The sequence below is a fragment of the Nematostella vectensis genome, chromosome 5, assembly GCF_932526225.1.
Source record: "Nematostella vectensis chromosome 5, jaNemVect1.1, whole genome shotgun sequence".
NCBI lineage: Eukaryota > Metazoa > Cnidaria > Anthozoa > Actiniaria > Edwardsiidae > Nematostella > Nematostella vectensis.
Genome location: NC_064038.1, coordinates 8924129 through 8945919, shown reverse-complemented (window position 1 = coordinate 8945919; position 21791 = coordinate 8924129). Strand labels below are relative to the sequence as shown.

The 21791-nt window shown below is 42.1% G+C and overlaps 1 protein-coding gene across 2 annotated transcripts in view; it reads right to left on the bottom strand.

Annotated features, from left to right (window-relative positions):
* Positions 1 to 21791, bottom strand: part of LOC5518160 (C-myc promoter-binding protein) — a 40460-nt gene that overhangs the window by 2814 nt on the left and 15855 nt on the right. The window contains exons 22-39 of one of the 2 annotated variants that reach the window (XM_032362665.2): positions 21705 to 21773; positions 20950 to 21088; positions 19889 to 19929; positions 17698 to 17797; positions 15978 to 16022; positions 15476 to 15538; positions 14991 to 15056; positions 9084 to 9210; positions 7603 to 8227; positions 6404 to 6455; positions 5952 to 6158; positions 4651 to 4876; positions 3561 to 3718; positions 2934 to 3023; positions 1936 to 2041; positions 1209 to 1248; positions 630 to 740; positions 403 to 467 (exon numbers count right to left, since the gene is read on the bottom strand). In XM_032362665.2, the coding sequence (XP_032218556.1) occupies positions 403 to 467; positions 630 to 740; positions 1209 to 1248; positions 1936 to 2041; positions 2934 to 3023; positions 3561 to 3718; positions 4651 to 4876; positions 5952 to 6158; positions 6404 to 6455; positions 7603 to 8227; positions 9084 to 9210; positions 14991 to 15056; positions 15476 to 15538; positions 15978 to 16022; positions 17698 to 17797; positions 19889 to 19929; positions 20950 to 21088; positions 21705 to 21773 (2330 nt within the window). The remainder of the gene's footprint in view (positions 1 to 402; positions 468 to 629; positions 741 to 1208; positions 1249 to 1935; positions 2042 to 2933; positions 3024 to 3560; positions 3719 to 4650; positions 4877 to 5951; positions 6159 to 6403; positions 6456 to 7602; positions 8228 to 9083; positions 9211 to 14990; positions 15057 to 15475; positions 15539 to 15977; positions 16023 to 17697; positions 17798 to 19888; positions 19930 to 20949; positions 21089 to 21704; positions 21774 to 21791) is intronic. The other variant, XM_048727706.1, reaches the window with a different exon arrangement.

The following is a 21791-nucleotide window of genomic DNA, read 5'->3' as shown; positions in this document are numbered from 1 at the left end:
ATAGTGTATTAACCCAGCCCCGTACCCAGGGGAGGGGGGGGGGGGGGGTGGAGTGAATGCGAACGCATCCCCCAACAACGACCGAAGGTCCACTTTCGGTTCTCAATAGACCTGCTATTTGTAGACAAAACTAATAAAGCATATGTATGGGTGTGATTTCTAAGAGCTAGGAACCCGCTGGTACTGTAAGGGAAACTCTTACTAATTTGGGAGTTACTTAGCATTCCAGCCAGCTCTTTGGTGTGTTTATTCGGAAATCACTGTTTTAGGAGTTTCGGGATTCCTGGGGAATCTCTTCTTGAAATCTTTCGAGATTCCTGTGGAATCTCTTCCACAGGAATCCGGAAACTCCAAAAACAGTAAATTCCGAATAAACAGCAGGCTAGCAGGCTGAACCATTACCGACATCGATGTGTTCGGATCCGCAGGCAGTTAGAGACAGGAAAAGCAGTTCACGATAGACGCTCCTATAGGATGAATGACTCGTTAGTATTAGTTAACATTCGAACATTTTCTGAGGCTAAAGGCAGCAATATGCTGTATACAAAAAATAAAGCAGGGGGAAAAAACTTGTGGAGTTTAGCTTCCATACATATTTTATAGAATTTCCGAAGGGCGGGTGTTCTTACCATCGCTTGTGTGGGTTCAAAGACCTCTGTCTGTTACGCTCGTCCAACAATATTGTGATAGGGCTATCCACATCGTTGATCTGTATGTGGGCAACAACTGACTGCATAACACTAGAGGAAAAATGGCACGAGTTTCACTGGCGAATCATCGACCAGATATATACAAGCTACGATTTGTCGGACCACTGCTTTGGTTAGAAAAAAGAGACATCGGGCGAGCGTCAGACCTTTTAGAACTCGGACAGACAACAAATGAACTTACACAAAGTCGTGTGGATGTAACCCGCATAATTTGTTTTTCTTTTTGTATCCTCGCCCCCATTATTTTTGACTAGCTACATTCTGAGGATATAGAGCTATTTCTAATGAAGGATACCCTGAGTAGTTTTCGCCGCGAAGCTTGGAGCCTCTGAATTCTAATAAAGTGGTTCAAGGGAAAGTTTGTCGACACTTTAATGCTTGTCATACAAGGGCTCCAAGTCTTTTCAATTATTTTTTTTCAGGAGAGCAACCTTCAGTATATGTTGGTATTAAAAGGGTTCTGATTTAACAAAAAAAAACTAGGCACGATCGTTTTACCTTCGAGACGTAAGAATCTTGTCTGTGATCTGATGATCGCCTGCAAGTAAAATGAAAAATATTCATTATGACATACATAGGAACAAAGTCATAGTCTTGCGTGACATGCACAGGTACAAAATTACAATCGTGCGTGACACATTAAAGTCAGTCTTGAGTGACATACATAGGTACACAATCACAGTCGTGCGTGACATGCATAAGTACAAAGTCATAGTCTTTAATGACATGCACAGGTACAAAATTACAATCGTGCGTGACACATTAAAGTCAGTCTTGAGTGACATACATAGGTACACAATCACAGTCGTGCGTGACATACATAAGTACAAAGTCATAGTCTTGCGTGACATGCACAGGTTTAAAATCACAGTCGTGCGTGACACATTAAAGTCATAGTCTTGAGTGATATACATAGGTACACAATCACAGTCTTGCGTGGCATACATGAGTATAAAGTCGTAGTCTTACGTGACATACATAAGTCAGTTCTGCGTGACACACAAAGGTAGAAAATCATAGTCCTGCCTGACATAGATAGGTACAAAGTCATCGCTGTACGTCACTTATGTCTTGCTTAGTTATAGTCTTGCGTGACATAAAAAGGTACGAAGGCATAGTATTACATGACAAATTTATAGTCTTGCGTGACAAAGTCATAGTTTTGTGAGACTAACAGGTACGTTATTACTTCAAAGCTTTGAGACATAAGAGATATCAGACTTACTTGGAGAGTTCCACAGCACGTACATGGGCACAAAGTCGCAGTCCTGTCGATCACTGTCCCACGATGTTGACATCAGAACCTGGCTGCCAATAGTAGAACGACGTTCCTGGAATAACAAAGCACATGCTAGGCCAGGAAGAAAAGTGACAAGACACGCGCCAAACCAGGAAGAAAAGTGACATGACACGCGCCAGACCAGGAAGGAAAGTGACAACACACAGGCTAGGCCAGGAGGAAGAAAGATAAAACACACGTCAGGCCAGGAAGGAAAGTCACAAAATACACGCTAGGCCAGTAATAAAGTGCCAAGACACGCACTAGGCTAGGAAGGAGAGAATGAAACACACGTAAGGCCAGGAAGGAAAGTCACAAAACACACGCTAGGCCAGTAATAAAGTGACAAGACACGCACTTGGCTAGGAAGGAGAGAATGAAACACACGTAAGGCCAGGAAGGAAAGTCACAAAACACACGCTAGGCCAGTAATACAGCGACAAGACATGCACTAGGCTAGGAAGAAGAGAATGAAACACACGTAAGGCCAGGTAGGAAAGTCACAAAACACACGCTAGGCCAGTAATACAGCGACAAGACATGCACTATGCTAGGGAGGAGAGAAACACACGTTAGACCAGGAAGGAAAGTCACAAAACACACGCTAGGCCATGAAGGAAGGTGACAAGACACACATAAACAATGATGAAAAGTATTTATGTTCGACAAAGCGACAAGGAGATTACAGAAGGAGAGTGTGAGTAGGTTAGCTCTAAAATTACAGCATTATCGGTGAAGTCCATCATATCTCTAACGTAAACACTGCTTATTGCTTACAATTGATAACACCGCGGTTAATTAGCAAGAAAACTTCGAATTAACCATCAGGGATTAAAGTTTGATACTTTATCAATGACAATTGATTGAAAAATTCTCAGTGAGGGGTTATAAAAATGGCGGCGTGATTGGTCTCTTTAAAACAATAAGTCAGGGATAGCACATACGTCAAACTTGTCGTTACGGTCGCCTGGGTAATTCGGCAGAATCAGCTCCGGAAGATGTGAAGGTAACTCCAGCCGTTTGAAAATCCACATCTGTGATACAAAACATCGGTGAGATCCTCGGAGACAAAAGGCCGATTTATACGCTAGGATTTTTGCCTATAACCATCGCATGCGACATGACTCAGCTCTGATTTAGACACTCACGACTTTTCGCTTGCGTCTCAAGAAAATCATGAACGACTTTTGCGCTTTTTACTCGTCGAGGACTGGGACAAACAACAAAAAACGCGGACGATATCTTCGTATGGATTTCCGCCATAACCAAACCAAACCAGTCGTCGCCTCCCTGTCTCTCCCCCTGAAAGGAAGATTCGCCTCAATGCTTCCGTCATTTTACCAAATATGGGCAGAAAGTCGTAGAGTTTTGAAACATGTTTCAAAAATCTTATAATTTTTTTGTTTCGTAAGCTCGTGTCGTAGCGGAGTTGTAGAGCTGATTTAGACTTTGCGTCTTGAGTTGTATGCTGACGCAAGCGTGTCGCATGCTATGGTTGTACAGGCAAAAATCGTAGCGTCTAAATCGGCCTTAAGAGCTCCTACATGAGACCTAGAGGTGATAATCCTCACCATGTTCCAGAAGATTATGTCTTTCTGGTGGACGATGTCTGGGTTCTGTAGCGCCGCATCGCCATCGTTATCCAGCATGTTTTCGAGTTCTTTGCGTAGGACCAGAGGGCTCACGTACGCCACTGTGATCGAGTCCCGCTCTTCTGGTGGGCGTGTTACTGAAGCACAAGGAGAAACATGTGAAGCACAAGGAGAAACACATGAAGCACAAAGAGAAACATATGAAGCACAAGGAGAAACATATAAAGCACAAGGAGAAACATATAAAGCACAAGGCGAAACATATGAAGCACAAGGAGAAACATATAAAGCACAAGGAGAAACATATAAAGCACAAGGAGAAACATGAAGCACAAGAAGAAACACATGAAGCACAAGGAGAAACATATGAAGCACAAGGAGAAACATATGAAGCACAAGGAGAAACACATGAAGCACAAGGAGAAACATATGAAGCACAAGGAGAAACATATGAAGCGCAAGGAGTAACATATGAAGCACAAGGAGAAACATATGAAGCGCAAGGAGAAACACATGAAGCACAAGGAGAAACATATGAAGCGCAAGGAGTAACATATAAAGCGCAAGGAGAAACTGATGGAGCACAAGGAGAAACATATAAAGCACAAGGGAAACATATGAAGCGCAAGGAGAAACATATGAAGCACAAGGAGAAACATCGAAAGCACAAAGAGAAACATATGAAGCACAGGGAGAAACATATAAAGCACAAGGAGAAACTTGTTGAGCACAAGGAAAAACATATAATTTCGTGTGGCATTTGTATAGCACACTTTAACATACAAAATGATCAAATGCGCTTCACATGTGACTGACTTTACTCGTCAGTGTGAAGATACGGACTGCTCCACGCAGTTTACAATCATGAGTTAGTGTGTAAGCATTGTCACTAAAGATGGTAACACGGGCCAGCGTCCCCAGCGGTTCTTTTACGTCCCCCAATACAGGGTTAATGATGTGCGATGAGAGACGGGACCTCCGGCTTAATGTCCTTATCTGATAAGACGAGGGATTTACAGTCCCCAATGTAACACTCCATATGAAGCACAACACACCAGGTCTTACTCACCGAACCAGTTGCTGCCATAGCTGCATGTACTGTTGCTACTCCGTACTCTCGGGAACAGGCCCCCCATCCGTGGGCTACCGTGGAAACTTCCTGTGGGACTGGCACTAGCGCTAGAAGGGGCGCTGACGCTGTACTTTGGCCGGCGGATAGGGACTGGGTTCGACGTTTGAGAGGACATTGCCATACTCATGGGAGGGCTGTTCTGTCTGTTCATCATAAAGCTCGCCTGTGCAGAAAAGAGAAGACAGGTATTGTGTAGTTCCAGAAAATATCCATATCCCCCTCCCTGCGGGGATTGGAAATTCCGGGGGGGGGGTGTAAACGCCCAGGAATTTCCAGAGGGGAAGGGGGGGGGGGGGGTTAAAATGGCCTTTTTCCTTAACAGTTACTGTATTTATTTTTGTTGAAAATTCCAGAGGGGTGGGGAGGGGGGAGGGGGGTGGGTGTGAAAGGCACCACAAAGCTAGGCGCCACATAAAGTGTCCCCTTGTGTGTATTGTTAGTAAGCACTGTCACTGGGGATGGTCACCGCCAGAGGGTTTATTGCGTCCCCAGTGGTTCTATTACGTCCTTTCGGTTCAGGTTAGTGTATTGCAGCTTGAAGAGACAGGACCTCTGGTTTGGTGTCCTTATCCAAGAAGACTGGAAACGTAGGAGAATAAATTTAACTCACTTGTAACACAAATTCGAATCCAGGCAGGAACCCGGAAAATATCCCCAGTTTGAGCCAGGATTCGAACCTGGGCCACAGCTGTGAAAGGCCGACGAGCTAACACACTAGGTCACCACGTGCTTCATTATGCATGCATGGATGAAATATCCCACCAATTGAATTGGAATTAAATCGCTATTGAAATATACTAAAGCAATTTGAAATATACATCAAAATTTGCGATCTTTTTGTACCACACAAATCTGTTCATTCAGGAAACTGGTTTACGTCAGAATCGCCAAATAATTTTTCATATACATGTCAAGGTGTTGTCCCATGTAAATCACATGTCGAGCCATGGTGTGCCATGGTAAGGCCGAGGTATCAAGTGTGACAATTATGTCAGATCATGCGAGAGAAGTGCTAGGAAATTTAAAAAAATGCAAATAAATCACACATGTTTGGTGTAATGGATATTCAAATTATCCAAAACCCTAAAATTCCTAAAAAAAACGTCCATAGAATTCTCAGCGGAGACAAGCGCCACATTTTTTAAGATTGTCATAGCACGTACAACGGATTTTACTCTCATTTCTTCACTTTTCCAAGAATCAGTTTTTCCAAGAATCACTTTATCCAAGAATCATACCTCTATTGTTTTCGGCACAGATTTGCTGACAGGGTCAAATGTGTCGTCATCATCCTCTAGACCAATCAGCGGTCTTGAAGAGTGCATCACCTGGGGGAGGGGGTTAGTACTTCCAGGGCCTGGCCCAGCCATGTCTGGGCTACCCAGGCTGTTCAAGCTGGCAGTCAGGTCTGAGCTCGGTCGAGATGAGAAGCAATTGCGATAGTCCTGCAATAAAACGTGCACAGACACTTAGGCAAAGCGATAGATGATATACAAGTTCAGTGGGAAAAATATTTGGGAAGATTGATTGAGTTGAGGTGAAAAAGCAAATCAGGTCAAACCTGGCTCGGAACGTTCTTCGTAAGAGTGGCTCTAAAATGAGCACTTAATGTAGCTTAGTTTGATTGCGGCAACAGATCACGTTGTGTGACATTTCACGTTGCGTGACAGATTGCGTTGCGTGACACTACCTTGATCTTGACAGTAATGGAAGCCACTTGCTGTGTGGTGCAGAAAGTACAGCTGCGAAAAAAAGACGGAAAGAAATCAGAAATATACCGTACATGGTCTTAGGTGGCCAAGGGGGGGGGGGGGGGGGCTTAAAAAGGCAATCAAAAGGAGTATTTATTCTATCGCGGCAATTAACTAGGTTTTTCTATCAACTGGAGAGACGTGCGAGCTTCCGTGACCAAGGTCACTAAGGACCTACAAGGCCATAAATACTGTCGGGCCGTACTGTCTATTTACTGGGGCTACCTAAGGTAGGCCGAGTCTAGGTTTCGGTTTTCTATCTATCAGTCTATCTATCGACGTTGTCGACAGTGTGTAAGCATGCGATGCTCGAGTGTCTGCGGTGTTCGTCTGACAGCATGAAAGCGAAGCGGCTTACTAGAAGACATGTGACTCGGTTTGCTCTCTGCTCCTCGTGGTGCAAAGATTTCGTATTGGAAGTCATGATTATGGGGAAATATTATAGTTCTGGGACGCTAGATACTCACAAATACGCACACGCCGTTCGGGATAGACCTTCATTCCCTATCAATGTCAACCCTATCAGTTCACTTAACCATGTCGAATTTCTGTTCTTTCGCGATATTGGATGTTTCACTTTCGGAAACAAACAAACAATGACACAAAAGAACAGAGACGCGACTTCGGATAGGTGGACGGATATAAACTAACATGAAAAAAGCTCAGCTAGACGGTGTTATTAACCTCGGGTCTTACACACTGACAAACAAATATTTCAAATATTTTCGATGTGCCAATCGGTGTTGGCTATTTAGATCTTTGCAAGTGGTAAAACCCGCAAAAATATATTCTTAGAGCTCACTGTATGAGAACAGATTGTGGATCCAGCCGGTGTCCTTATTTAAAGAGTTTGCCCGTGTTAACGGAGTTCATTGTTTTGTATTACTGTAAATGGACTGTAGTATGGATCCCACAGATGCACGTCAGGGCCGTAGCAGGGGTGGGGCACTCGGGGCATGTGCCCCCCCCCCCCCTAATATGTTAAAAAAATACAAGGAAATGACCAGTATGGGTTTGGCTGCCCCCCCCCCCCCCCAATATTTCAAGGCATGCTTCGGCCCTGACGTGTTAACAGAGTTCTGTATGAGTACTGTTATGCGAATCCCACTGTGCCTTTATCAACAGGGTATTACTGTACCTTGTGTTGAGGTTGGAATCATCAGCAGTCCACCCTGCCATGATCTCCTCGTCGTACAAGAACCGACCGCACTTGACACACTGGTAACAGGAGCATAGTTGCGCCTCCAGGGCGGTGTCAGGCTGCAGTCCAGGTGGCAGTCCGAAGATGATGTCATCCAGCGCGCCAGTTGTATCCTCGTACGGCTCCGATTGGTCTACCCCTTCGTTGCTTGCATTAATAAACATTGTATCATGCCGAGAACCATCGCTGAATGCCGAAATAGACGTCTCGCTTATTGTCCGGCCATAGTTCAGACGACGAGACCGGAATGAGAGGGACATGCCTGCTCCGTCGATGGATGTTAACGAAGTGTCCAAATCAGCAGTTTCGGACAAGTTTGAGATCTCACTGGTGGTTCTGACACGGCGCCCCCTAATACCTAGGGGGGTACCTGGGGTGTGGTGGCCCCCGTGGTGCGAGGCGGGGCTTGTGACTCCAGGTGTATCTGAGTCTGCGCTTAAGAGTCTGTGCTCTTCCTCTCGTGTAGGTGTACGCGGGCGACCTGGTCGTCGTAACAGTCCCTTCATTCTGGGTGAGTCGGGAAGGTCTTCGTCGCTGTTAAGGCTTGTAGGAGAGAGAGATCCTGTAGACAATTCAAAGAGTTTCTCGTACAGTTGCATCTGTATGAGGGTGAGGTTCAAAAAGGCCACTGGAATGATTGTACTTCAAAAAATCAAAAAAATATGTGTGCAGCAAAACAACGAAAATGTTCCTATCAAAGAAGGCATTTGTTATTGTTTTTCGTCGCTGTTAGAGCTTGTAGGAGAGAGAGATCCTGTAGACAATTCAAAGAGTTTCTCGTACAGATGAACCAATCTACAAACTACTATAATGTATTCATCTAAAAGATCAAAGAACAAACCCAGATTGTTATTCTGGTTAGTCTGCATAAATGTGGCTGTATCTGAGATTTCTAAATAACGCCCTGTATGACAGAGCAAAAAAATAGCAAGTTTTCCCAAATAAAATCTGGTTAACTTCGGTAAGCTTGATTTTTTGCATAGAGGTCCCTTATGATATGTAAACCAACATATCAAAAAGTATTTTCTTCTAATGGATTCGTCTTCGAGATATGAGGCTTAGAGTGCAATTTTTAAATGTTTAAAAAAAGGAATTTTCCTCGTTTTTAGGGGGAAGCCGGGCTCTGATCGGAAATTAAGCCAACTTTGCTCGCTAATATCTAAATTTTATATCTTCTTAATTTCTTTAAAATTCGGAATTAAGCTTTTGGTCAAAGGAACTTGTATGCGGAATCTTGAGCTTATATATTGAAAATTGGAAAATTTCATGCCATTTTTTTGCTCTGTCGCCCTGTACATAACTACCTGTCTCTCCCCCAAAAAATGTCATGAAATCCCTATTGCTAATCCACTGCTGTAACCCCCTCTCCTCCCCCCTTCTACTCGGCAGGTGAGACGTGGTAGATAAAGGCTACTTACCCTCTCTAGCATGATGCCGCACAAGACCCAGCTTGCGAAATTCGTGAACGGCGGCAAAGAAGTTCCTGAGCTTATTCCACATGTGCGAACTTGTCGTGTTGGATGGCCATTTCCCCTCCATCACAGCCTAAACGAGTTACAGAGTTATCAGCAAGAAGGGATCTGTCCATGGTACACAACTAGAGATCTGAGAATGTGATCTATTCTCGGACACACAACTAGAGATCTGAGAATAAGATCTATTCTCGGACACACAACTAGAGATCAGAGAATGAGATCTATTCTCGGACAGACAACTAGAGATCTGAAAATAAGATCTATTCTCGGACACACAACTAGAGATCAGAGAATGTGATCTATTCTCGGACAGACAACTAGAGATCTGAGAATAAGATCTATTCTCGGACACACAACTAGAGATCAGAGAATGAGATCTATTCTCGGACACACAACTAGAGATTAGAGAATGAGATCTATTCTCGGACACACAACTAGAGATCTGAGAATGTGATCTATTCTCGGACAGACAACTAGAGATCTGAGAATAAGATCTATTCTCGGACACACAACTAGAGATCAGAGAATGAGATCTATTCTCGGACACACAACTAGAGATCAGAGAATGAGATCTATTCTCGGACACACAACTAGAGATCTGAGAATGTGATCTATTCTCGGACAGACAACTAGAGATCTGAGAATAAGATCTATTCTCGGACACACAACTAGAGATCAGAGAATGAGATCTATTCTCGGACACACAACTAGAGATCAGAGAATGAGATCTATTCTCGGACAGACAACTAGAGATCTGAAAATAAGATCTATTCTCGGACACACAACTAGAGATCAGAGAATGTGATCTATTCTCGGACAGACAACTAGAGATCTGAGAATAAGATCTATTCTCGGACACACAACTAGAGATCAGAGAATGAGATCTATTCTCGGACACACAACTAGAGATCAGAGAATGAGATCTATTCTCGGACACACAACTAGAGATCTGAGAATGTGATCTATTCTCGGACAGACAACTAGAGATCTGAGAATAAGATCTATTCTCGGACACACAACTAGAGATCAGAGAATGAGATCTATTCTCGGACACACAACTAGAGATCAGAGAATGAGATCTATTCTCGGACACACAACTAGAGATCTGAGAATGTGATCTATTCTCGGACAGACAACTAGAGATCTGAGAATAAGATCTATTCTCGGACACACAACTAGAGATCAGAGAATGAGATCTATTCTCGGACACACAACTAGAGATCAGAGAATGAGATCTATTCTCGGACACACAACTAGAGATCTGAGAATGTGATCTATTCTCGGACAGACAACTAGAGATCTGAAAATAAGATCTATTCTCGGACACACAACTAGAGATCTGAGAATAAGATCTATTCTCGGACACACAACTAGAGATCTGAGAATGTGATCTATTCTCGGACACACAACTAGAGATCTGAGAACGTGATGATCTATTCTCGAAACAGAACTAGAGATCTGAGAATAAGATCTATTCTCGGACACACAACTAGAGATCTGAGAACGTGATCTATTCTCGGACACACAACTAGAGATCAGAGAATGAGATCTATTCTCGGACACACAACAAGAGATCTGAGAACGTGATGATCTATTCTCGAAACAGAACTAGAGATCTGAGTATAAGATCTATTCTCGGACACACAACTAGAGATCATAGAATGAGATTTATTCTCGGACACACAACTAGAGATCTGAGAATGTGATCTATTCTCGGACAGACAACTAGAGATCTGAAAATATCTGAAAATATATCTATTCTCGGACACACAACTAGAGATCTAAGAATGAGATCTATTCTACAGGAGAATTATGTTGCTGCAGTTATTCGGGAGAGAAACCCCCCATCGAAACCTGAAAGTGCTCGTCAGAACCAGCCCATAGAATGTATTCAGCCAACAACTTCTGGTGCCAAACCAAATGGAACAGGGATGTCTGGTATTTCTGGCCCACGCCCGAAAAAGGCACAAGACAAGAATCAAGCGAAGTTGTCGGGTGGTCTCAAGTTGAGGCATGTAGCGCTCATTGGGAGTCCATAATTAAAGACATTCATGAAAAGGGTTTATCCAATGAGTCGACTAGTGTGAAAGTTTACAGTCATCGCGGCTGCAACGCTGAAGATCTAGAGGATTACATAAAACCGATATTACGAAAGACACCTGATGAAATAATAATACATGTCGGTACTAATGACCTTGTGTCTAAAGAACCATCAGCTATTTCAGCATCCATTATGAAGTCAGCGAAGCAAGCCAAGCAGCTTGGGTCAAGCCAACTATCTCTGCACTTGTTATGCGAGAGAACCGAGGGTCCACTCAAGTAACAGATAAGTTAAATACTGTAAATGGCATTTTAGCTGATGAATGCCGTCGGCTTCATTTTGATTTTCTTTTGCATAATAATGTTGATAAGTTATGTCTAAATAGAAGTAGATTGCACTTAAATAAACTGGGAACTAGTAGATTGGCGGGGAATTTAAATAAGCACATTCACAAACATGTTAGTGACAATTGTTGCTAAGCGAGACCCGACCCATCATTAATGATACTGCACCTACGCTTATCCCTACATGTAGAGGTTTCAAATGTGCCATGCTAAATATTAACAGTTTAAGAGGCAATATTGATCGCCTGAGAATTTTGCTTGATAACAAGCCAGTCGATGCATTTGCTGTAAATGAAACAAAGCTTGGCTCGAAAATTGATGATAATCAAATACATATAAATGGTTACGATATTATAAGATCAGATCGCAATACAAGAGGGGGTGGTGTTTGTATTTATATAAAATCAGACTTGTCACATACATTACGTTCAGACTTAGCTGATCCTTATTTGGAGATGCTCATAATTGAAATAAAAAAACCTAATACCAAACCCTTCTTGATTGCGACTTGGTATAGACCGCCTAAGAGCTCAGTAAAATTATTTGAATCATTTGAGAAAGTAATTAGCCATATAGACAGCTTAAATTATCCATTAATTTTGCTTGGTGATGTAAATACAAATTATTTGGACGTAAATGATTCAAACCTAAAGTATTTAAGGAGTATTTCCGATGTATATGGTCTTGACCAACCAGCCAACACGTATTACAAATAGAACTAAATCCCTAATAGATATTTGCTTAACAAACGATTCTCACACAATTGTACGGTCTGGCGTAAATTATGTTGGAATAGATTTCGATTATCATAGTGTTATATATGCTGTAAGAAAAATTTCCTTTTCACCAAAAGGAAAACCAGCTTTATTTGAATATAGAAACTTCAAGGGATTCAATCTTAATCTTTTTAAGGAAGATCTTGATAAATGTAACTGGTCTACTCTCGATAATTTTTCTGAGCCTAATGAGATGTGGCTAAATTGGAAAAAGATATTTCTCAGTGTCCTTGATAAGCATGCCCCCACTAAAACGCGCTTCAAATGTGCTAAGAAATCCAATCCTTGGATGAATGCTGACTTGAGAAAATTAACGTTTGCAAGAGATACTGCAAGGCGTAAGGCTATCAAAACAGGCGCCGAGGTAGACTGGAATGAGTATCGTGCCCAGCGCAATAAAGTGAATGGCGCAATAAAAGCGACCAAAGTGGCATTCTATAAGGATCGTTTTTCTCAGCAGAAAGGGGATCTACGCTCAACCTGGAAAACCATAAATGAACTTATGTCACGTAATGCTAAGAGCACAATCATACCAGAAATCGAACACAATGGCTCTAGAACAACCACTGACCACGAAATAAGTGAGAGTTTCAATCAACACTTTACAGAAATAGGGGCGAATTTGGCATCTTCATTGCCTGCATCCGAATGCAACTATTTGGAGTTGTCAAAGCAACTGACAGCACCTTTCAGCTACATAAAATATCATATACACGGGTATTAGAGTTATTGCAAAACTTGGATCCAACAAAGGCCACTGGGCTAGATGGTATTTCCTGTCGGCTATTAAAAGAGTCGGCAGATATTTTGTGTCCTTCTTTAACAAACTTAATTAATTTGTCAATACATACAGGTCTTTATCCTGATGAATGGAAATGCTCTAAGGTGCTACCAGTTTATAAGAAGGAAAAAGGTCTGATATGAATAATTACAGACCCATATCAATAATTCCAGTAGTGTCCAAAATTTGTGAACGGACTATTTTCGACCAATTGTATAAATATTTGAAAGATAATAACATTTTACATGAATGCCAGTCAGGCTTTCGGTCACAACATTCAACTTTGAGCTCTTTGATCGAAGCTACCAATGAATGGTTTCTTAATATAGACCAGGGACTTATAAATGCTGTTGTATTTGTAGATCTGGCTAAGGCATTCGATACAGTAAATCATGACATTCTCATTCATAAACTTGCAAAGTATGGCCTATGCGAATCAAGTCAATTTTGGATTAGATCATACCTTACTGGGCGTAGCCAAAAATGCTTTGTCAATGGTGACCTATCATCACCTAGGCCAATTTCATGCGGGGTCCCGCAGGGGAGCATTTTAGGTCCCCTACTGTTTCTCGTATATGTGAATGATTTGCCTAATTGTCTAACATTCTCAAAGGCTAGAATGTATGCTGATGATACCAACCTTACTGTATGTTCTGCTGATGCTACACTAGTTGAAACAAGATTAAATACAGATCTAAATAGCATAAGTCTCTGGTTAATAGCCAATAAATTGAGCCTTAACGTTACAAAGACTGAATATATGATATTAGGCTCGGCACAAAGAGTCAGCAACCTCGAGCACCTCATAAACATCAAAATTAACGAGAAGGTACTAAAAAGGGTCAATAACACTAAAGTACTTGGAGTTACTATTGATAAAAAGCTTTCTTGGGAAGCACATATCAATAGTATATCCAAGAAAATTTCATCTGGTATTAGTGCTTTAAAGGAAATAAGACCTTATGTATCTACCAATACACTTGAAACCATTTATTCATCAATTATCCAACCACACTTTGACTACTGTTCTCCCGTTTGGGACAGTTGCAGCAAAGGTTTGTTGGAAAAATTACAAAAATTACAAAACAGGGCAGCACGTATTCTAACTTATTCTCCCTATGACACTCCTAGTACTGAGGTGCTCGGGAAACTGGGTTGGAGGACAGTTGCTGATAAACTGAGAGATCTGGGAATGAGATCTATTCTCGGACACACAATAAGAGATCTGAGAATGTGATCTATCCTCGGACACACAACTAGAGATCTGAGAATGTGATCTATTCTCGGACACAACTCTAGAGATCTGGGAATGAGATCAATTCACGGACACACAACTAGAGATCTGAGAATGTGATCTATTCTCGGACAGACAACTAAAGATCTGAGAATAAGATCTATTCACGGACACACAACTAGAGATCTGGAAATGAGATCTATTCTCGGACACACAATAAGAGATCTGAGAATGTGATCTATCCTCGGACACACAACTAGAGATCTGAGAATGTGATCTATTCTCGGACACAACTCTAGAGATCTGGGAATAAGATCAATTCACGGACACACAACTAGAGATCTGAGAATGTGATCTATTCTCGGACACACAACTAGAGATCTGAGAATGTGATCTATTCTCGGACACACAACTAGAGATCTGAGGATAAGATCTATTCTCGGACACATCTCTAGAGATCTTGGAATGTGATCTTTTTTCGGACACACAACTAGAGATCTGAGGTTAAAATCTTTTTTTCGGACACAACTAGAGATCTGAGGATAAAATCTTTTTCGGACACAACTAGAGATCTTGAAATGAGATCTATTCTCGGACACACAACTAGAGATCTGAGGATAAAATCTTTTTTTCGGACACAAATAGAAATCAATGAGATGAGATCCACTACTTACTCTGTTGTAGTAGCCATACGTGACAGCGTTTGGAGTAAGCCCTTGTGTCTTCATCTCAAAAAGAACCTATTCAATGGTGAAAAACACAGAATAGATCAGGAGAGCTTTGTACCCTCTATGGGACTCGGATGCTGAATGCGAAGGTCCAGATTGAGTGGAAGGCATGAGAACTCCACTGGTAGCCGCCAAACGACTCATACCTGAACCCAGGTAAATTCTTTTGGAGAAAACGCGTAAACTAGCAAACAGAGCTCACGTTGGAACCGGGATTATACAACGACACTCGTAAATCACGCCCTCTGATTGGTCAAGGGCCCATGTGTTATTAAAAAACACAGGTACGCTTGGCGTAAGCATGCGCTGCGCAAAACAAGATTGCAACGTAAGAAAAAAAATATTGTTGTATAAAAAAACATGTTCATGACAAACTGTGACGTTATCTGTGCATCTATTAGTGTCTGGTGTCAATCGTCCATTCATCTTACCTTGACCGCTAAGGCAGGGTGTCCGAATTGGCCGCAGAGTTGCATGAAAACTCGAAAGCACACCTGAATACCACGAATAATACGAAACCACTCGGTAAATATGATTTATACTGTTGCAAATGAGAGTGGGGAAGTATAGCTACGCGTCAGGGGCTTCGTCTCTCAAGCAAGAGGACCAGGGTTCAAAACTTGTACTGGTTAACTAAGAATTTTTTTTAGGGTTCTATTTTTTCAGGGTTTTTCAGGGTTTTTCAGGGTTTTAAAAACATTGGGGACTTGGAACCCCTCGTTTTCTCAGACGTTTAGTTGGAGATCCAGCCTCTCGACGATCTTAATATGTAATTGGATGTAAAGCAACCGAAGGGAATAGTGGCCCATTATTTGATCTGATCTGATCTTGCCATTCAGAGAACCTGTGATGCAGTATTTCTCGGAAAACAAACAAATAATAATAACAACAACAACAACAACAATAATAAACTGTACAGGAATTATGTCTTACCTCATCTGTTAACTTGACTCCCTTAGTCGGCATTTTACACAGAATCTAAGAAAAGAATTTGATGATACGTAAGATAAAAAGGCATGTTAGGACAGAAAACACGTTAAGATAAACGAGAACACAAGTTAAGATAAACGAGAACACAAGTTAAGATAAACGAGAACACAAGTTAAGATAAACGAGAACACAAGTTAAGATAAACGAGAACACAAGTTAAGATAAACGAGAACACAAGTTAAGATAAACGAGAACACAAGTTAAGATAAACGAGAGCACAAGTTAAGATAAACGAGAACACAAGTTAAGATAAACGAGAACACAAGTTAAGATAAACGAGAACACAAGTTAAGATAAACGAGAACACAAGTTAAGATAAACGAGAACACAAGTTAAGATAAACGAGAACACAAGTTAAGATAAACGAGAACACAAGTTAAGATAAACGAGAACACAAGTTAAGATAAACGAGAACACAAGTTAAGATAAACGAGAACACAAGTTAAGATAAACGAGAACACAAGTTAAGATAAACGAGAGCACAAGTTAGGATAAACGAGAACACAAGTTAAGATAAACGAGAACACAAGTTAAGATAAACGATGACATAACATAATTCTCTGGCGCGTACCCAGGATTGGCCGAGGGGGGGAGGGGGTGCGCAGCCGTAGGTGGTCATATGGACAAAGCATAGTATTTGAAGATTCCTTTATAAGAAATGACCAACTTGCGCATCCCCCTGTGCACGTGCCTGAATTTGTCTGATGACGCAAAACAACAACTTGGTCTGATAAATGAGTTGAACCTTGGCAGGACATAATAAGACTAGAACAGGAAACTCGACATGTCTCATACAGGAAGATCGGATCAGAAAGGCGATCTCGACATGTTTCATACAGGAAGATCCGATTAGACAGGCGATCGACAGGCGATCTCGACATGTCTCGTAGAGGAAGATCCGATTAGACAGGCGATCTCGACATGTCTCGTACAGGAAGATCCAATTAGACAGGCGATCTCGTCATGTCTTGTACAATAAGACTAGCGATCTCGTCATGTCTAGTATAACAAGACCCAATTAGACAAGCGATCTCGTCATGTCTTGTACAAAAAAAAAACAAGCGATCTCGTCATGTCTCGTACAATAAAACAACCAATCTCGTCATGTCTAGTATAACAAGACCCTGTTAGACAAGCGATCTCGTCATGTCTCGTACAATAAGACAACCGATCTTGTCATGTCTAGTATAGCAAGACCCAATTAGAAAAGCGATCTCGTCATGTCTCGTACAATAAGACAACCGATCTTGTCATGTCTAGTATAACAAGACCCTGTTAGACAAGCGATCTCGTCATGTCTCGTACAATAAGACAACCGATCTTGTCATGTCTAGTATAACAAGACCCTGTTAGACAAGCGATCTCGTCATGTCTCGTACAATAAGACAAGCGATCTTGTCATGTCTAGTATAACAAGACCCAATTAGACAAGCGATCTCGTCATGTCTCGTACAATAAGACAACCGATCTTGTCATGTCTAGTATAACAAGACCCAATTAGACAAGCGATCTCGTCATGTCTTGTACAATAAGACTAGCGATTTTGTCATGTCTAGTATAACAAGACCCAATTAGACAAGCGATCTCGTCATGTCTTGTACAGGCAGAAACAGGCGATATTGCCACACCGCGTCCCTGTTAGACAAGCGATTTTGACTCCTACCTCGTATGCGAAGTGCAGAGCTTTCGCTTTGTTGTGATGGCATTTGACATAAGCAGGAAGATGAATGAACCACAAGCTGTAACACTCAGCTAGAAGACACCTGAAAGAATACACGCGGGGATTAAATCATTCTCTTGCTTGACGGTTTATCCTGGACAATGCACCACAGAATTAAGGAAAATCATCTATGCATTATTTTTATACTTAGCCTGCTAGCCGGCTCTTATTGTGGTTTATTCGGAAATGTTTTATTTTCGAATATTGGGAACCCTGTGCGCACGCGAGGGCCGAGGTGCGCTGGTCCGAGGGTCTCGGCCTTCGCGCGTGCACAGGGTTCCCAATATTCGAAAATAAAACATTTTCGAATACCCTACAATAAGAGCCGGCTAGCAGGCTATTTTATACTCAAACAAGAAAGTATGTAACGGTTACTGTCCATTAAAGAAGGCCAATCACGCCCAATTTTACGCTCCCGCACAATACCCATTTACACAAAACATCCATTTCCATCGGCTAAAGCGAGTAAATGATATGTTTTCAATGAAATATCGTTAATAGTATTTAACGTCAATCATGGGTGGTTATTTTAAAGTTTTCTTGCAAATAAGCCGATGGATTTTCAATTGTAAACAACAACAAAGGAGTGGTTGATTGGCATTCTTTGATAAGGTGAGAGAATTATATTTCCAATAACATGAAGCATCTCTTGAGCGATAGGGGAGTAGAGCTGATAACGTTAGGGAGTCTTGAGTGATAGGGGAGTAGAGCTGATAACGTTAGGGAGTCTTGAGTGATAGGGGAGTAGAGCTGATAACGTTAGGGAGTCTTGAGTGATAGGGGAGTAGAGCTGATAACGTTAGGGAGTCTTGAGTGATAGGGGAGTAGAGCTGATAACGTTAGGGAGTCTTGAGCGATAGAGGAGTAGAGCTGATGACGTTAGGGAGTCTTGAGCGATAGGGGAGTAGAGCTGATGACGTTAGGGAGTCTTGAGTGATAGGGGAGTAGAGCTGATAACGTTAGGGAGTCTTGAGCGATAGGGGAGTAGAGCTGATAACGTTAGGGAGTCTTGAGTGATAGGGGAGTAGAGCTGATAACGTTAGGGAGTCTTGAGTGATAGGGGAGTAGAGCTGATAACGTTAGGGAGTCTTGAGTGATAGGGGAGTAGAGCTGATAACGTTAGGGAGTCTTGAGCGATAGGGGAGTAGAGCTGATAACGTTAGGGAGTCTTGAGTGATAGGGGAGTAGAGCTGATAACGTTAGGGAGTCTTGAGCGATAGGGGAGTAGAGCTGATAACGTTAGGGAGTCTTGAGCGATAGGGGAGTAGAGCTGATAACGTTAGGGAGTCTTGAGTGATGGGGGAGTAGAGCTGATAACGTTAGGGAGTCTTGAGCGATGGGGGAGTAGAGCTGATAACGTTAGGGAGTCTTGAGCGATGGGGGAGTAGAGCTGATAACGTTAGGGAGTCTTGAGTGATAGGGGAGTAGAGCTGATAACGTTAGGGAGTCTTGAGTGATAGGGGAGTAGAGCTGATAACGTTAGGGAGTCTTGAGCGATAGGGGAGTAGAGCTGATAACGTTAGGGAGTCTTGAGCGATAGGGGAGTAGAGCTGATAACGTTAGGGAGTCTTGAGTGATAGGGGAGTAGAGCTGATAACGTTAGGGAGTCTTGAGCGATAGGGGAGTAGAGCTGATAACGTTAGGGAGTCTTGAGCGATAGGGGAGTAGAGCTGATGACGTTAGGGAGTCTTGAGCGATAGGGGAGTAGAGCTGATAACGTTAGGGAGTCTTGAGCGATAGGGGAGTAGAGCTGATAACGTTAGGGAGTCTTGAGCGATAGGGGAGTAGAGCTGATGACGTTAGGGAGTCTTGAGCGATAGGGGAGTAGAGCTGATAACGTTAGGGAGTCTTGAGCGATAGGGGAGTAGAGCTGATAACGTTAGGGAGTCTTGAGCGATAGGGGAGTAGAGCTGATAACGTTAGGGAGATCTGCCACTCCACTGCTATTGTTTACCGTTCTGCTGTTTACTTGCAAAACTTCAAAATATAACCACCCACGATTGAAGTCTGATGCTATATATTAACAATATTTGATTGAAAGTGTCTCAGTAAAACTGTCAGATGGAAACATATGTCTAATGTCACATGCGGGATCGTAAAAAGGCAGTGGGTTTGGTCTTTCTTGAGGGCTCACCTCGCCCATTGGACAGGACTTCCAGCATTCTTCTTGGCACTCTGAAGAAAAAAAGTTCTATCATCGTTTGCAGTGCGGATGCAGACCCGAAGTGGGTTGGAGCTCTCATCTACGCCCAACCCTACAGTATGATAGACTGCTAACTGGCGCTACCATGGGAATATTTTCGAAAGGTTCTGTTTTCATACATGCAAAGGCGGAACTCAGTACAGTACTGCTAGTCCCTTTGCGCGCCACAGGGCTCCTGATGGTCGCGAATGAAACATTTCCGAATATCCCCCTATAAGAGTAGTCTACCAGGCAAATTCAGGGGTGGTATTTTGTGCTGAATACTATAACCCACCTCCAGGGTTCAGTCCGCATAATTTAGGTTTTACCTATAGACTTTGGCAGAATTATTTGAAATTTTGGCTGGAAAGTGTCCGAAATATAGAATGTGTCCGTATGTAATTTCCGCTACCATCAAACACATGTGTCTGTATACTGAGGTAAGTAAAGCCGCATTGTCACCAGTTTACTTCCGGTCGATTGCGTTACAATCTCCGATGATTTTTAACGGAAAACGCAAAAAATATTTCAAAATATTGAAAGCAGTGTGTATATTGCAAGTTTCTTTGAGGATGTGATTGATAATTTAGAGCGGATGGCCTGTTAAATATCTCGGATTCTAATAGATTCTTTTGTCTTTTAACGGTTGAGGTTTCCGTCGGACCTCCGGAAGTGAACTGGTGACAATGCGGTTTTAATGGGGGTTCCACCGTACTCCAGTTCCCCTCTGCTTTCGAACCTTTAAATTCGAAAAAAATACTTGAAAAACATGGTATAACTAGAAACTAGACCAACTAGAACACAGACAAGCTGTAGAAAAACTAGATGGTCTGCGTAGGCGTGGTTTAGACAAGCTATAAATCAACACAAGAGTTTGTTGAACGCCTCTGTGAAAAACAGAGTAGTTGGACTGACGTTTCGAGTGTTAGCCCTTCGTAGGAACAACAGAGGTGTACAACATTCTTTTTTACCGTTGTGTTGATTTAAAATTAAACATTAAAACTAGTTCTCACCAAAATTGATTGCGCCCTCTCTTGTTTAGTTCTCCTTCCCACGGGCGACAGGGGAGGTGTCATAACAGGACGACCCACGGGTGTTGCTTGATTATCCCGCTCAAACAGCTTCGTGTCCAGCTTGGGGAATGTCGGGTATCTAGCAAAATCACGTAAGCAAAAGTAAGAAGACACAAGGTGTGCGAACTGTCAGGTGCGTACCTAGGATAAGGGAGGGGGGGGGGGGGGTGCGCAGCCATAGGTATCATATGGAAAAACACATAGAATTTGAAGATTCCTTAATAGGAAATGACCCACTTTTTGGCCGTCAGGGGGGTGCACGTGCACTCTGCGCCTGACTGTTGTCAATAATTTCCAACTGTTAAATCGCTATACGGCTTAGGTTATTCAAGCTAGCGGAATAACATTTTGTGCTTTGTTATTGCTTTGTGCCTTGTTGAGTGGCGGCATAGGTGGAAACGATTTCAGTGCTGGCTAATGCAAACGCTTCAGGGACTTAGAACAACGAAAGCCAGATGCGATTTATCTGTTTCAAATCGCTGGTGAGAGTTCGCAAAATATTTAAAATAGAAGTATAGAGTTCTCAGATGACACTCAATTCGAAATAATAAATAAATAAATAAAATAATAGTATGTGTTGAATTCTTAATTATAATATTTATTATAATTTTTACTTAATTTTTCTAATTATTAGGCCTTTACATATCCTTGAATATAATGCAAGATATCTACTGCAGACTTCTATTTGAACTCACACATAGATCTTTCCTTTGTCCATTATGTTAGCATCAGGCGGGGTAACCACATACGTTCTTTGTCCGCCCCTGAAATAGACCATTAGT